The following is an 18,414-nucleotide window of genomic DNA, read 5'->3' as shown; positions in this document are numbered from 1 at the left end:
ATCTAGCGGCCATATTATTCAATTTGTATTTGACTGAGATTGACAATCTATGGCCCAATTGTAATTCCTTTCCGGTCAAACTTGGAGCCCTGCGCATTAACTGGTTAGCTTTCACGGACGACCTGATCTTGTTTGACCGGACCCCTTTTGGTCTCCAAAGTAAACTGTTACATCTAGTTGAATTTTGCATTAAACACAACTTGAAACTTAATCCAACAAAATCAAATATTCTTGTGTATACGAATAAAAGAAAGCTCATACCCTATCAATGGGATGTTAAGGGGTTGGCAATCCCACGGGCATTGGGAATGCTTTATCTGGGATACAACCTGATCAATACTGACTCAGTAGCAAAATGGCAGTCAGCCTTTGCCATCAAAACTACACCATTGATCGCACAAATGAAGCTAATATATTGGAAACGTCTTCAGATTCTCCTTAATCCCGCTGATTGAATTCTATACTCTTAAGGTGGAAGCAATCATTTTGTATGGCTTAGATTTGTGTAGTTTGGCGATTGGGCCAGTTTTGAATGTAATTCAAGGTGGGATATGGAAAAAGGTTTTGCATTTACCATCCTCATTACCGAACTGTGTCATCATTCACGAATTAGGGCTTACATCCCTCGCTGCAAAATGCTCATGGCGCAGACTCGCCAACTATCCTAAAATGATAAACCCTCCATATAATTAGTTATATGAAGATTTGAACACCATGTTAAAGAATGGCAGGCCAAACTCATTACAATCAGGCGGCCAAGTGTGCACACAGAGACTTGAACTGATTGCAATGGAGACAGATGATCTGATTAAACATCCTCAAATTGTGAAATTGAAATTGTATCAATTTGATTGGGCAACCACAGCTGATAAGATTGGGACCTATACGGTGTATAGTGAATACGCAAAGTTTCGCCACAAACAGAAACCCTATCTGCCATACATCAGGCAGATTCCATGCCAGAAGTTGCGTATATTATATATGAGCTTTAAATTTAACTTACTGGCAACCACAGAGCGTACGAAATATTGGCAGAATGCGGCTGTCACAATAGATGAAAGTTGTAGATTCTGCAAATACTCTGGCAATGAAACTTTGAAACATCGCGTGTTATATTGTACTCACTTTGCAAACGAAAGGCAAAAATATATGGGAATGTATGTAAATCCTGCTGTTGACAATGACCTCGAATCGTTCTGGATACAATATATGTGGGGCTATAGGCAATCCTTGATTATTGCACTGTACCATCTTTTGGTAGTCATAGACTTGAATTTGGGGAAAAATAAGGATCTGGAATGTTCTGACTAGAGAAATTGACCCTTACAGACGAAAAGTGTAAAATGAAGAATGCATTCTGGTGATTTGCTTAGAGTTGCACATAATTGTATTGTTTTTAAGGTTGCATTGTCATCTGAAGAATTTAGTAAATTCTTTTAAATTTTGTAATTTTTAAAGTTTGTACGTAAATGTTGTAAAGATGTTGACATCAAAAAAAAAAAGATTCAGCTTACAGTGCTAAAAGCATAGCTGCTAACTATGCTAGCTTACGTGTTAATTTTCCAATTAATGCAGTCCAGAAAATGTGCACTTGCTGCTGGCCTCTGTCACATAAGAAAGGTATGCTGTGTGCATGGAGAGAACCAGGATTCATCATGACAAATGAAATAAACCTGGCCAGTAATGTGTTACATATTTTAATTTTTTTATATTTATTTACTTATATAGCGCCAGGAACCCTCGGGTATCAGAGCGCACAGCGGCTTAGTTGGCTGAAATAATGGTCTGGAATGTGAGCTATACTGGACGGAAGGGGCTTGCGGCAGTCTCTGCCTGATTCCCAACATGTTGGTGGTAGAGATGAATTCTTAACCATTGTCTTCTGCCTTGACAGCTTTCAGTTTGGGGTCTTCTGGTGACCTGCATGTTTCTGTCACAAGTTAACTGGAGGGACTAGGGCTTAAATGTGCTGAATTACGGCAGTTTTCAACAATTGCCTTATTACTGCTAGTTTCCCTGTCACCAACTTGTCCATGATATTTTCCTGGGAGAGCTCTCCAAGTTGCTTTTTAGACTACTCTTCGAGTGCTATGAGCTTCATGGAATCTTCATGAGTGAACACTAGCACTTCTGCCATATGGAATATCTCTTGTTTCTCTGTTACTGACTATTCTGGTCACCCTTCCTCTTCTCCTAGTTTTTCATCAGTGTTGTCTAGAGGTGGGCCTGTTAGTGTAATTCTTCAACCATCAAGGTAGGAATTGAGACTTTCCCTTAGGCTTGTCCTCGGGTATCAGAGTGCACATAGACACGAAGGACACATATTAGACGGAACTGAACATTCATATGGTAGTCTCAGGAGAATTCTAGGTGGCGCTAGTTAACACCTTTAAAGAGTAGCGTTTTCAATTGGGCGGTGAAGCTGTTGATATTTCTTTCCTGATGGAGCTTGCTTGTAAGCCTATTCCAGATCGGCACTGCTCTAATCGGGAAAGCTCGACCAAATTCTCCGGCCTTTCTGAATCGGAGCGATTTAATTATTCCCAAATTGCCCGATCTTGGTGCCTGGTTGGGGACTTAAGGGAACGTGCAGGTCTTTAGATACTTTGGGGCCTGACCATAAAGAGACTTGTGGACGATATTGGCTGCTATGAAGTGGATCCAGGCCACAATAGGCAGCCAGTGTAGTGATTCTCTCCCTGTGGAGGTATGTTCACTTCTCGGGATGCCCTTAATTATTCTAACTGCATCGTTTTGAAGCGTTTGCAATTGCTGGCAAACAATTTTCTTGGCCCCTCTCAGCAGGGAATTGCAGTAGTCAATACGCAATAAAATGATGGCTCTGCCAATCGAAACACAGTTCTCTTTGGGATGAGTGGTTTAATATTCCTGATCAATTTTAAATGGTAGTTGCAGTTTTTCACAGTGTAAGAGGTCTGTGCCTCTGTATTGATATCTGCGTTAAAGAATACCCCAAGGGTCTTAACTTTGTCTGCCACTGTAATTTAATGCTAAACTGTCAGTATTCATGACCCAGCTCTCGCCCCAGTACTCCCGAACAGTACCAATTTGGTCTTAGTTTCATTGAGGCAGAGCCAAGGCTCTGTTGTCCAATTCTCTATTACTTTGAGAATGGTAGTCAAGTTCTTTCTATCGTTCTCATAGTCTCCAACAATTTCCAAAATCAGTTGTGTTTCATCACCGTAGTTGGTAAACGTAACCCTGAGTGGCTTAAGCAGGTCACACAGTGGTCTGATGTACAGATTAAATAGGGTTGGTGAGACACATGCCCCCTGCGGGACTCCACACCAAATGGGGGCCGACTGAGAGGAGATACTATCCCATGAGATTGAGGATTGCCTATTGGATAAGAAGGATCTGAACCAATTTATGGCAAGGGACTCGCACTTCCCTACCTTCTGAAGCGTATCTATGAGGAGGGTGTGATCTAACAGATCAAACGCACCAGATAAATCGAGAAGGATCAATAGTCCATTCTTTCCCTCATCTGCTAGTTCTAACATGTTTGTCTGTAGGTCTAACAGGGCCGTATCCAATTAAGATTCACAGCATTTTATTTACAAATTTGATGGAGGTTTTTGCCGCTGCTCCAGAGCGACAAGCTTTGTCCAAATTGCCTCTATTTTCGAGGAATTCAGTTTTAGCCAGTTGGTGCATGTCCATGTGTTGTCTGGTGTGGCTTCAGGTGATGTCTCAGGGCGGAGGGAGGAGCTGTTTGCTATGTTTGCCTATACAGCCAGATCTGAACCTGGCTGTTCTCAACATACTTTGACTCAAGTGCTTCTGTTTCATGTGGAAGTTTAAATGTTGAGATGTGAACTTACACGCAAATATAGTATTAACACAGCATATATCCACATTGTGCAAAATTCTTGACACAATGTAAAATGCGTTTGAGATACTAATGATAAGATTCTGGGAAACCAAGCCAGGGACGTCATTTCCCCAAAATGCCATGGGTAGTGGAAGTGACATAACTTGACCCTTGACCTCTGGTGACATCACAGGAAGTGATGTCATTTGGCACCACCCAAAGTGACATCACAGGAAGCGATGGAACACAACCTTTCACCCTTTGACAAAACAGGAAGTGGTATGAAATAGCATTGTTCTTAAGTATACTACGGAAAAGATGGTTACAATGTCACCGACCCTCTCCCCACTTCCATTTCCCCGTAGCATCTCTCCACCCACTTCCCAGTCCCAGATTGGACAGCAAAACCAAGGCTTGCCTGGACCCTACACTTGGCACTGCGCCCTGCTTGCCTCTTTCCATCCCGGCGATTCAATCCTCCTTGACCATCTCCACTCCCAAGGAATCCGTGGCTCGGCACACAAATTGATTGCCTCTTTCCTCGGCAACAGGAAACAGATCCCCTTCCTCTCATCTTTTGTCCCAACTGCTCGTCCTGTGAACACTGGAGTACCCCAAGGTGCATGACTCTCTGCTCTCCTTTTCAACCTCTATCTGACCACTCTACCAGGAATCATCCACGGACGCAACCTCTCCTGTTACAACTACACTGACGATACCCAAATGATCCTAAAAATCCCCAAGACAAGGACCGACCCCCGTCCCGACCTTGAAACTTGCCTCTGTGATATTGACCGATGGATGACAAGTAACCACTTCCTTTTGAACCCAGAGAAAACAGAAATCATAGTGTGTAGCAATACTGCCCATTTCCCACAACCGCTCCCATGGCCCCCCTCTCTCCAAAATAGTCAAAACCCTAGGCTGCACTATGGACTCAGGCCTAACCCTCTCCCGTCAGATCAATAATGTTTCAAAATGCTGTCACTACCACCTCAAACTTCTAAGATGCATTTTTCCTTGCCTTTCCTACCCCAACAGACTCACCAGTGTTATGTCTATTATTGTGTCGAGACTGGACTACACCAACTCCTTATACCTGGGAGCACCGGCATACCAACTCAACAAACTCCAAAGAGCCCAAAACGCTGTCGACAAACTCCTCCTCGCCCTGGGACACAGAGCCCACATCTCCCCCACTCTCCGAACCCTTCACTGGCGCCCAGTCGGACGAAGGGCCACCCTCAAGACCGTATGCATTACCCACCGAGCAGTGCACAAGACCGGCCGAAGGTAACTACAAGAGAAGATAATACCCTACCGCCCATCTTGCACCCTAAGATCAAGGTATGCCCTCTTTCTAGTGATTCAAACCTCTACTTGTGTCAGGATCAGAGGATCCACCTTCTCAACCATGGCACCAACTCTATGGAACTCACTCCCCCACATATTTCACACACCCAAGAAAGGTAGTTCATTTCACCAAAATGCCAGTGGTAGTGGAAGTGACATCACATGACCCTTGACCTCTGATGACATCACATGAAGTGATGTAATTTGGCCCCACCCCAAAGTGATATCAAGGGAAGCGATGGAACACGACCTTCCACCCCATGACAAAACAGGAAGTGGCATCACATAGCATTGTTTCTGACTACACTATGAAAAATATGGTTACGATATCACTGTAAAGTGATATACATTTCATAGAATAATGGATCATCATATGTATCGTTAATATCAGTGCGTATAGGCCCATAATAGCAAATCACTGTGTATGCAAGCAGGCATCCAAGGCCAAACGATAATGATGTGTTATTATATAGCAATGATACTTAAGCGCTTCATATAGAACAAATATACATACAATATCACCCAACTTGTGTTGGTACTCATTTATCAACCTCAGCAGGATGCAAGGCTTAGTTGACCTTGCTGGGAGTCAAACCTGCAACATGCAGATCACACACATATTGCAGCAGCCAGCACTCAACCTATTGATCTATCTTAACAGCTATAGCTATCAGAAAACCAGCCACTCCAGAAACAAAGAGCCACATGTTGCTGGCCACAGTCCATGAGTCTCAATTTTAGGGGTAGCAAGGGAGACCACTGGGGTAGCAGTTGCGACCCCTAAATGAAGTCCATGACCAAAGACTACATGGCTTTTCCGCAAGGTTCTAAAAACCTGGCTCTTTCCATAATGCCGACTAAGACCATCTAAGGCTGCTGAGACCCTGCAACCTAATGACAAATGTTCAAAGAGATCCCGAGCAATGATGCCACTGAATGCACGTGTTTAGTCCCTAATAAGTTTACTCGGAATGCAGCACTCGCAAACGCCCACTTGGAATCCGGAATAATGAACTCGATCAATCAAAACCGCCACTCAGACACTGACCTCTCCTACCACTATGCGCACTCTCTACTCTACACCAACACACAATTAGAGAGCAGCTACACCCCTCGATCAATTTCGGCCTAGCTGCTCACATACTAACAATACTTCATGAACACCTCAACATTCTGAAAAACGCAGCTATACCCCACGAAAATCGGCCTAGCTGCACACATACGCGTACTACACAGGCCTAACGCAGCCAGAACCCAGTCTTGGTGTCCATCCTCCAGACTGCACAAATTCCACTGATATCAAATACCACCACACCTAATGCTAGGATGCAGCTACCATCAGGCAATCGCATTGGCTGCGCACATAATCGGTGCACCCAAGTACCCTATGAGACCTTACTCTCTTGACTGACCTGGACTGCGGTCCCCAAGGGCGTTCAACCTACCAAGCCTTTGAGTTCATACCAATGATATATAGAGTGCTATATAAATGCCAAATATCATAACATAACATAAAAGAAAATGCAAGCCGTTCAATAACTGTACAGATGCAATAACGCAAGTAGATTGAGTAATCTTAGAAGCTGGCTGTAGGTAGTGATTAGACTGCAGGCAGAGCCACCACTGTATGGAAACTGTACATCGGTATCATGAATTTAGTAAGCGCGGAACCAGGGAGAGGAAAAGCCGAGATCTGTGTCGCAGCAAGAATTAGCTGAGATCGTGGACACGAATGGCGAGGCTGTTTGGCATGGTATCAAAGCTGAAGCAACCAAGACTGGCTATCTATTCTTGAAGTAGGTGAACGTGAGAAGTTGAATCATCCCTTGTTAATGTGCAAAGAAATAACACCAAGCGTGCCAAGTTTTATTCATTTAAGACATTTTAAATACTGCAAAATGGACCAAATCGTGGTCTCCTGTCACGTGAGCCAAGGATAGAAATAGAGTTGAGCATGGAGTTCTAGAATGACGATAGTGTGTGCTTGCACTCCTTTATATTCCCAAGGACAAGAATACACTGCAAGGCCAAGTTCAAAGACAATCCTTCATGCCTTATGGCAGAAGGCATTGATGATGAGAGATGTTGGGCTAATTGGGTGGGGAGGTAAAGTCAAGTCCACCTCCTGGCACCTGGGTCTGAGCTTACATGCTGCTAAGTGAACTGAATTTTCCAGACATACCACGAGCGTGTCAACCAATTATAGAGGGCCGTATAATGAAGGGCCTTATAGTTTGAGAGCCAATGGTATACTGTGTACTTAATAGTGTTGAAGATGACATGTTTTAGAGGTAGACATAAGTTATTCACCTGACAGTAGACATCCAATCACAATCCCACCCCTTATAGAAAGTATACTTAGATTTTCCCCTTCAGCCTATCACAACCCCCATAGGTTTTTCTTACTTGCCATGTAGTATTATGTCACGTATGACAAATTTTTTGTTTATAAATGTGTTTTAATGTGAAATGAACTGGGAGCTCGAGCGAACGTCCGTTGATGTTCGTTGTAACTCCCTGTTTTAGCAATTGATATTAAAACAGAAACTCCGCCATCTTCCTGAGTTGGTTCGAATATTTGGTGTCAGAGTTATTCTGCATTCCATCCATTGCATGCACGCTATCCAAATGGATCTAAGCTCACACTCATCCCCCATGGACTTGGGTGCTTGTTTTGCAACACAAATATCAATGGATTCCATGAGGAAATTCTGTATATTACGTTTCCTTTCTCTACATTCCCTTTTATTCAACCAAACTAGCATCTAAAACATTATTACGCCTGTCCCCACCTCCCTCGTCACATTCCTTACTTAATGAAGTCAGTCCACTTTCCCAGATAGATGCAGGGAGGCTACCAGTCGTCCCTACTTCATTGCACAGCACCCTTGGGGGTTCGAAGGAGGGTTGGAAAAAGCCAGTGCCTTACTTACTCAGGGAAGGAGCCTTCTCTCTCTCCCGTCTGCACCAATCAGCGGAACCTGTGGAGCAGGTCAGTATGCTCACAGCCAAATGGAGGAGGCACAATGTCAGTGGCCCGCATCTACTTCCATGCACAAAAACCTGGAGTCCGAGCTCATGCCCCATTTTTGTTCTCCAAGAACCCCACTCTCAGGATTTCATGTGCAGGATCACCACTACATGGCCTCCAATGATACATGAAGGTCTCTGCAGCCCCTACTTACCAACTGCAGAGCCCTCCAAGGATCACGAGTTGCAACAAATATCAGCAGTGCTATAGGAGTGTCGGAGAAGTCTGAAAGGTTGGCCTGGTAGAAACAGAGCCATTTCTCTCCAGGCACAAGACTCAAATCTCTGGAGCCCCCTACTACCTCCAGGACTCCGCTCCTAGGTCAGCCTCTGTCCCAATTCCAGCTAATCCTCCTCTTGTTTGTTTGTTTATTTTATTTGTATAGCGTTCCAGACCCATGGGTAGATGTGCGCATAAAGAGTTCAGTTACAGGAATGAGGTATGCATTATACATGGTGCAACAATTACAAATTACAGCAATTTACATTATTTACAAAACTTCAGCAGGTTCATAGGAGATTCAGAGGTGATCGCTACTCTTTGTTCAGTAGCCAGCGAATAACCTGTTTCCTAAAGATTGGGAAGGACTCAATGGTTTTGATATTGAGAGGTAGGGAGTTCCAGAGAAGTGAGACAAACACTGTGAAACTGGAGCCGCCTGCTCTATTTAATGTGAATCTAGGCACTACCAAGCATAAGGAGTTGGATGACTTGGTGATTCTGGGAGCGGATTTCATAGTGAATTTGTGGGTGAGATATGGTGGGGCTAGGTTGTTTAAGGCTTTGTAGGTGAGGCAGATGATTTTGAGGTCAATTTTTTGTTGTATTGTGGAAATGTGCTCTATTCTTGGGATGTTGAGTGCTGCGCGCAATGCGTTATTCTGGAGAACTTGGAGTTTGTTAATTATTGGTTGGCACCTATGTATAGGCTGTTACCCACTGTATACACTGGCGTGTCTGTGTACATTGATCACTTTCTCCCGCGCTGTGCTCTTTTTCGGGTTGCAACTGTTGCACTTAATCAGCATATGATGTAGCTGTATACGCTTTCTGTGTAAGATTTTGTTGTGCAGCAGAATGCGGTGTCCCTTTCAAGATACAGTTTGTCCGATTGCTCCTAGTCGTATTTGTATCCGCTTCCACCCGAACATTCATCAACATTCGCCATGCTGCTGCTACTTAGTATTTCACACGTAGCTGATCCTACCGTGCAGCTCTGCTGGATTTCTGTACCTTCGCTGCATTCTCCTGCAATGGCCTTCTGCAGCTCCTATTGTTAAAAAACTTGAAACAGATGCCGCGCCCGCATGAGCCATCTATGCGTGCCGTCCTTATATCCTGTCACAACGTACAGCTCTGCTACGGTGCTTGCTGGGCTTCGGATGCTTTCTCACGCCATCGAGCACTGCAGACTCATTATACACTTCCGCTCCTTTCAGTAATTTCAGCCCCCCGCCGTGTACAGCAGCCCATCAGTTGAATGGCCGCTCTGCTTTCTCTTCGATGCTCTGTCAGCTGAACCCTTTGTCTTCACCAAATCGCCATTTTGTTTTACACCTCCACAGGACGCAACGATCCTTCTTAAGCTTTGTGTATCCAAACCATGGTCTGTTACTCCTTGGAAGTCAGCACGCTGTATTCCACTCTTGTTCATGCATCCATAGTGTCGATTATGCACGTACCAGCCAATTCATTGCATTTATTTTTTTCTCCGGATCGTCCAGGATCTGCAGGAGCTCCTCTCTTCATATGCGCTTTGATCAGTTAGTAAAAACCAATGCCATATTCTCAGGGAAGGTCAATAACATAGGTATGGAGTTCGCAAATAAAATCACCAGTCTGTGTTCACTATTCACCCATTCTCTTTTACATGTATGATGTGAAATGTTGTGAGTGTGGAACCTTGGTGAATGTTCGGAGTGTGTAAATTACACATTGAGCTGCTAAGGAGGGCTTGTGCTGGGGGATGTTTCCCTGATGTTTCCTGTGTCTGGTGTATCTGGAAGAGTCATGATAGATATAGATTTTTCAAACCTGGAACCTCTGTCCTGAGCTTTCTAGAGAATGCCAGTCTATGCAGGAAGGACCAGCTCTAGTAGGCACTCTTTTCCCCTTTATCCTAAGAGTTTTCTTTCTCCCAGCTTTTAGGAAAGCATCAACCTTCTCTGATGATCCTATTCCAGCTTCAGCATTGAATTCTATTCCAACAGAGAGTCGCCCTCTCTGGAAGCCACTTTCTTCTTTTTTTTGTGTTAAAAGGTGTTTTATTAAGGCTAGACAAACAATGCATGTCCAAACTTAGTATGGAAAGTGGAAGCCACTTTCTAATCTCGGGTGCTCATGTGAACCTTTTCACGCCACTTATGAGACACGGCAAGTCCTTCTAATCCTGAAAAAGCCCTCTGTGGATTCTGCCATTTTGAAAAATGTTCACCCCATCACTGATCTTTCGTTCCCAGGCGAGTGCCTTAAGAAATAGGTTTCTTAATTCCTCATGTGCCAACTCTGCTGACAACTTTCTTCACCCCGGCCAGTCCATCTTTTGAGCCAGCTGTGGAACCTTGTTAATGATACGACAAAACAGTGCCATGTATATGCTCGATCCAGGGCGGACGGCACAGTGTCATGCCACCTGGATCACTCTGCATCCTACAGGAATCTCCTTTCCAAGATGGCAGAACACATGGGATTTACTTGCACTATTCTGGATTGGTTTTCATCATTCCTGATGGGTACATCACTGCGGGTTTGGATGGGTGGCCCCAGGTCTGGCCTCGCCCCATGACCTGAGGGATGCCACAGGGGTCCATCTTGTCGCTGCACTAGTTTAACAATCTTCATGGAACGATTAGGGGGTCGGATGATGTGGAGTGGGTTCTCATTCTACCATTCTAACAGTATAACAACACACAGATAATGTCCTGTGCCCGTGGGACGTTCCCAGTACCATAGAGGACTGGATGGCAGTAGACTTACCCTAATTGAGCCCCCTCCCCCCACCAAAACAAAATCAAATCTATTTTCTCCTCCGTGCTCAACGTACCCTGTCGCGGCTTGGCTAACCCCACTGTGTTACCTGGTAATCACTGACACTCTTGTTTTTTGTCCTGAGGCCCAATCCCTTGTCTTTATTCTTGATTGAACCTTAAATCTTAAAGCCAAAGTGGCCAAAATAGCCCACACGTTTCAGTTGACCAGATGAAACCATATATCCCCCAGTGATTTTGGCTCCAAAGTCCAACTCATGGTTTTTCACAGACCTTAAGGCAGGAATGTATTATTTATTGGACTACCCGCCTCTGGCGACCCCTAAAACGCATTCTTCACTACGCATTTACAGGGGCCTAGAAATTCGAACATTTGGCGCCAATTCTTTTCTCTCATTCTCCTGCACTTTCATAAACCATGCATACGCTACCTTCAATGACGTGTCCCGGGGGCCAGCCGGTGTACTTATCAGAGAAAAGTTGGATTGTGCGGGGGACAAGACTTACCCATAGCAGGGACTCCCTGTTACTGGATATCCTGAGGTTACAGCATGCCTCTTTTGCTAATCAGGCCTGTGGTGCGGCTGCCTTTTAGCCATGGAAAGTCCTTTCACCTGACATCAGGTGCATCTCTTGGATGTTACAGCCATGCGCCCGTATACCTGCCAGCTTCTGTACCTCAACTGAACAATCTTTGTTTTCCACCTTTGTCAAAAGTTCTTTTATTTTTCGATGCAATTTGCTCACACTGATTAATGCATTTTTTCAGAACAATGCTCCCTGACTTGGTTTATTATTTTTTCATGTGTGTTCCTTTAAGGTTTTCCAGCAGCTCATGCCCCTTAGGGCTGGGTGCACTCGAGAAGCGAAATAAATATAAAATAGCAACTGCTACCAACATTTCTTTGGCACAGTGAGGCGATGTACCGGCACTGTTTTGCACAATGCTGCAATATTTTGTCACAGTTCCGGTGCAATAATTCAACATTCTGAAACACTGGCAGCCTCATTGCGCACAGTGATAGAATATTCATGCACAATAATGTGGGATTGTGTCAGCGGCCTGGCACACTGCAGTGCAGGCTGCAAAAGTGAATTTCCTGCACAAAATTAGGTTTGGCAGTTGCTTATACAACACAATGGATTCGCAATTACCGCCAATGTTAACTGTGGTCATTCAGCAACATTATAAAATATTCCCCATTCAAAGGACCATATGACTTAATTGGGAAAAGGAGGAAATACCGCCGTAGGTAATTGCGCCTGTGTTTACTGTGTGACCTTTCTGGTGGGAATACCTCTTTGCTAATGCTAGAGACATAGGTTTCCAAAATATAATCCGGTAGACTGGAAAAACAGGCGGTTAATCCGTTACTGCCTGTTTTTCTAGTTACCGCCCAACTCAAAATGAGGTTTTGTCTCGTGTATATATAAATCGTAAACAGGACAAAACTTTCTTTGTTTCCAACTTCGAGAAGACCAACTTGTCCATTCCTTATTAGGAGGGTGTTGTTCCCAATGATTTAATTATACAGGCTGTAGAAATGAGAAAAGTGTCAATGTTTCTTATTTTATTGCAAATGATTTCACCAACTTAATAAACCTTTCTCAAACCAATCAGGTTGCCATTCATTTTCTGAGCAACAAGTAGTATTTTGGAAAAAGCAGATCAACAAAACATGTTTTATTTCAATGCTCCCAATGCAGAATGGCACACAAAAATGACAAATGAAATATGTTGACAATCTTGACAAGGACATAGCATGATACCCCCATATACTTACTAGAGAGCAGTGAGGGTCGTGTTCACTTTCAGGGCGACACAAAGAGCTGCCATCCCCTCGTCCCCTATGGCATTCTCCTGCAGACTGAAATGGAAGCAGAGTGTCAAACTCTAAGGTAAACTGCTCTGTCTCCCTAGTCAAACCCCATTGCCCTTTTCTGACACCCTGCCTATCTCTCTTCTCCGAGAGTCTCTTTCTTGAATCCCCCTTTCTCTAGCAACCTCCCCTACCTTCCATGAGTTCCTTTTTCTTCCTACTCTTAACCCACTCTTTTCTTACATATGATCAAAATAAGTATTCCATATTTACAGAACCCATATTATATGGATACAGAAAGAATAACCAACAGCAAGTCAAATGGAGTAGCTCAGGGCAGAGTGACTAAGAGCTTCCCTAGAATTGTAATTGTTTATTTACAAGGCACTTAATACCCAGAGGTTTCTAAGCATGGACCCGGGATCGAACCTGTGCTGCTTCGTGTCGACTTGCTTCCAAGGCGAGCGAGTTGCCCCTGAGCTATCTTCCAGGGATGAATAGGGTTGGAAAGGGCACTATAGGACTTGTTAATACCTTCATACAGGTTAATAAATAGGTCACCATTAGGGCACGTATTGAGGGGGAAAGCAGAACTCAGGGTGCTAGATTCCACCATCAATGCAATGCGGCCCTAGAGGTGGTCTATGGGGGATCCCTCAGAGCTCCCGGTGTCTGCACTCAGGCATGCCCACACCTGTGCACATGGAGAGACTCAGTGTGCCCCACTTAGAGAGGGTATCGGGTCCTAAGTGCGGATCCTTATCCTAAGCGGGACTCGTTAGTGAGTGCACGTCTGGTATGCACACACTGGTGTGGATTCCGGAGCCGATGTACATGAAAACCACTCCTTAATAGAAAATGAAACAGAATGTACAGACACGCCCCTTCTCCGCAGGCTGTTCACAAGTGAGTGAACTTGCCCACACCATGCAAAGCATAGACATTTAAGGCCCAATTTAGTGCTTAACAGTATTTCTCTTGGAGATACCCCAAGCTAGATTAGTGTCACCGCATACGGTAAGCCTGCGGCCCCTTCAGTTATTCAGCATTTTGGAGGCCCATATGACTGCTTGGGCATAAGTAATTACTGAATGCAGTAATAACCGCATGCAATAATGGTTTTCTGTGTTGGACATTCCCTCCAGAAAACATCAGGTGATTTTTTTCGTGTTTCAAACTCTATATTTTGCGGTGCTGTATAAGTGGTGGTACCTGTGGCATCGGATGATGACTTAAAACTATCGCGACATGCAATCACGGACACCATTTACTCACTGGGAAACTTTCTATATACAATTGATAAGCTCAGCCTTCCAGGCTTGTGTCTTAAATGTCCATGCTAGACCATGCATAGGCTCACAATTGGGGGCCAATCTCGACACTGATTAACCTAACTCTCTGCCTCCTCCCTTTCTTCCCATCTCCCCTGTATGGCCCTGATACCTTGATGTAAATTGAATGTTATCATACAGGTTTTTACCATAACTGCTTGCAAAAACCAATGTGGTTCTCTTCGAACATGACTTTATTACATTATGTGTGCTCAATTAGTAATTATTCAATAAGACATCTGCACCTTATCGCTCACTACTCTACTATTCAAGTGCACACCAGAATGGTTTCATCAGCTGGAATCGGCCACCACAGTTTGATGCACACACCAACTGGGTGGTTCGCCTCTTTGCAATGTAAAGGAGCAGTAGAAGCACTCTTAGCAGCTACCCCGACAACCAGCAAGAGAGTACTTGGGCCCCAACAAAATCCCCACCGCCAATCATAGGGCAAAGTTTAGTGTCTTTATTATCAATCATTCAAAGAATGCATTCCAAGTGCATAATGGATTTAGTACAATAGTCTATGGGCCTCATTACGACCCCGGCGTTAACCAGTGGCGCTATTAGTGCCATGGTTAACGCCGGTAACTTACCGAATCCGCCATAGTGAAATGGGGAATTACCACCCCATTCCAAGGTTGGCGGGGCGGTAATTCACCATTGGCCCTTCCCCATTCCAATTTTTGCCCCATAGGGCTCAATGGGAATAGGGAAGGCAGTAATTACGGTACCGCAAATTGCAGTACCGTAATTACCTTCGAGGTCCCTTTGCGGGTCCCTACCTTAACGGCTGGTACAGACCAGCCGTTAAGGTCGGGAGCCACAAAGGGACCTCGTAGTAAGGCGTTAACGGCTCCGCAACCTTTTACGGCGACGTTAACCCCTTAACGCCTCGGTCGTAATGAGGCCCTATGTCATGATTGGAGCCAAAGACTGGGACATGATCACCTCCTTTGATGTGATGGACCACGGTGAAAGTGACCATAAGCCAGTCACGTGCTGCCTCTCTCAAGCCCTTGGAAGCAGGACGAAAGACACCTACCTCCAACCAAGCACCCTCATTGATGCCAAGGGTCAGTCTAGAAGGCGGGTGAAGTGGGGTGGGCGGAGGTGATGGGTAAAGAATGCTTGCCAGAGATCTACAATTTAACCCCTGAGAAAATATCATCAATTTGCGATCTAATGACAGACTCTTATGAGTGACTTTGCTGCCTTGATTGAGACTGTACAGCCCCTGTTTACTAAGCCAGGGAAAAATAGTAAGGCGAACCCGGGCTTCTTTATAGCACGGGGGTGGTAAGACAAGGAGTGTCAACAGAGTAAAGCTAATATTGTGACATGCCTAAGATCAGGTCCACCCGCTGACACTAAAGCCATACGAAATCTTAGGCTGGCCTATAAGACTAAGGTTGAGCAAAAGAAAAAATGGTACCACCAGACTTAATGGGAGACTATGAAGGAGGCATGTAAAAATAATGATACATGCACCTTCTGGAAGCCCGACCTTGATGTGGCACCAGGTGCCAGTCGTGATCTGCAGAGCAGCATAGGTCTGGATGCATGGCTCAATCATTTCCTAAATCTATATAAGGATGGTGAGGCTCTGGTGGACTTGTCATGGGAGCCAGATTCAATTTATGAACACCTGAGACATGCTAGCGACCTTGCATTCAGTACAAAAGAAGTGGAGAAAGCCATTCGTGGCTGGGGCAACAGGAAAGCACCAGGTCCTGACTGTGTACCTACAAATCTCTATTAAAAAAACGATGTGTCTTTATTGGGCCCGGAATTGGCTAGGGTTTTCAATGCAGCTGTGCAGTCGGGGGCAGTACCTATGACGTGGCGGCAGGTGTTATTGTCCCGATTTGTAAAAAGAGAAGTAGTGATTCCACAGAGAATTACTGCCCCATCTCCTTATTGGATGGTGCAGGAAAACTGTATGCCAAGGCAATTCTAGGCCGTCTGCAGGAATGGGTGGAGAGTAAAGCTATCATCAGCCTGCTACAGGTAGGCTTTACACAAGGAATGGGGACCCTTCAGCAGTGCCTTAGGCTACATCTTATTGTCAGCAAATACAATGCTCTGACAAACAACAAGCTATATGCTGCATTTGCTGACCTTAAAATGTACTTTGATTCGGTCCAAAGAGCTCAGCTTTGGGAAACGCCAAAAGGATACAACATCCGGCTGGGCTGCTCCTGTTAATCCAGGCCTTATACCATAACAACAGGGCTGGGGTGAGATGGGGATTAAGTGGAGAAAACACAGAGATTTAAGGTGCAGCGTGGAGTATGACAGGGTTGCGTATTGGCCCCATTCCTATTCTGTATTTACATCAACAGGCTAATAGAGGAATTGATTTACATCAACAGGCTAATAGAGGAATTGATGATCAATGCTATGGACCCCCCGAAGATGGGTAATTTGCGCTTCCCTGCTTTATTCTTCGCAGACGATGCAGTATTGCTTTCGACTACTCCTGTGGGCATCAAGCACACAATGGCTGCCTTTGTGAAGAAATGCAGCGAACTGCGCCTAGAAATAAATACATCTAAAATCAAAAGCTTGGTCTTTAGACACAAGATGGCTAAGCATGTTAAGGTCAGTATAGAAATCGAAGGAATAAAGCTGGAGCAGGTCAATACTTACAACTACCTGGGCCTATGCTTCACTGAGGATGGAACCTGGGGCGAGCAGGCTACAAAAGCTGGGCTGACCTTGAGGAAGTACAGTGCGGGCATTAGGACATTCTTTCACTCACATGGGAGGGGTGCCTTGACTCCAGCCTTAGAGATATACAAAATGCAAGCTATACCAGCCTCAGCATATGGTGCAGAAATCTGAGGCCACACTGAAATTGGTTCTATATGTGTGGCTAAAAATGCCTGCCTAAAATCTCTTCTATCGCAACCTAGGAGCGCCCCAATGCAATATTGCATATGGAGTGTGACTTAAGACCGATTGAACATCTTATCTTCACTAAACCATATCGCTTCTGGGTCCGGTTATGGACAGCACCAGGATTATAGGTGTTTAGAAAGCTGCTGACCAATTATTTGGTGTTGGATGGAAGCAGTTCAACGCCGTGGTTAAAGCATATTCAATTCTGGTGCATGAGTTTGGATGTTGGATCGCTCTGGCACAGCCCAATCTGCATGCAGGTCAACTCTAAGATCGTGTCAAAATTGGCATGCAGAAAGGACTGCAGGCGAGCAATGGAGGTGGCCTGCACCAGGCTCTCCTGAGGACAACAATATATCCGTGTCAAGGTGATCTTTGGGTACGAGAAATACCTGGATGCTATCCAGCCAGCCATTGCTTGCTCACTTTTTTATGATTTCAGAGCAGGGCTCCTGCGCCTGGCATCTTTTACACGAAAATGGAAAGGGCAAAGCAGCACTGAATGCCTGATGTGTGGGCAACTGTATGAGTGCACTCCACTTCCTGCTTCTCTGCCCCAAATACAAAGCCCTTAGAACTAAAAACTTAAAGCCAATTTTTAGACAAAGGGAATTCAAGGTACAGTGGAAGCCATGGACATATGCAGGAAAAGTGACAACCTCAACCTGGTGTCTTTAGTGGCCAAATATTTGCACAGGGCTTGCATATCGAGGTTGAACTTGTTGAAATCCTTTAAAATGATGTATGCAATACTATTTTATACTTGTGTTTTTAAATTTTGATACTGTTTTGTGTATAATGTTTTCTGCTTTGATGGTACTACTGCCGAATAAAGCTAAGAAAGAAAGTAAACAATTAACAATCAAAATGACAGGGATTGCAACTGTAAAAACGTAACGTTTACCCAAGGGTTCAGCCTCCAAGACGTGTGTCACTCGGTTATAACTGCTAGTGATGTCACAACACAAGTTACATCCCAAAAAACTTATCAGGGAAGGGAATTGGTTAGTAGAGGAACATTATATAGGCAATCCATATCGGTTAGTCTGGTTATTGGGTTGCCATATGTGGTAGCTCCTCCTAGGACCACCTCTAGGTGTCAAAAATACAAAGTTGCAGATTAGCATAAACCTAATTGGCTAATTGGCTACTG

General features: G+C 44.5%; 1 protein-coding gene across 1 annotated transcript in view; it reads right to left on the bottom strand.

Annotated features, from left to right (window-relative positions):
- Positions 1 to 18,414, bottom strand: part of NLRC3 (NLR family CARD domain containing 3) — a 425,619-nt gene that overhangs the window by 58,301 nt on the left and 348,904 nt on the right. The window contains exon 13 of the mRNA XM_069646866.1: positions 12,991 to 13,074. Within this exon, the coding sequence (XP_069502967.1) occupies positions 12,991 to 13,074 (84 nt within the window). The remainder of the gene's footprint in view (positions 1 to 12,990; positions 13,075 to 18,414) is intronic.

The sequence above is a fragment of the Ambystoma mexicanum genome, chromosome 2q, assembly GCF_040938575.1.
Source record: "Ambystoma mexicanum isolate Mex_15411 chromosome 2q, UKY_AmexF1_1, whole genome shotgun sequence".
Classification (NCBI taxonomy): domain Eukaryota; kingdom Metazoa; phylum Chordata; class Amphibia; order Caudata; family Ambystomatidae; genus Ambystoma; species Ambystoma mexicanum.
Note: the sequence above shows the minus strand (reverse complement) of the source record. Positions and strands in the feature narration are given on the sequence as shown.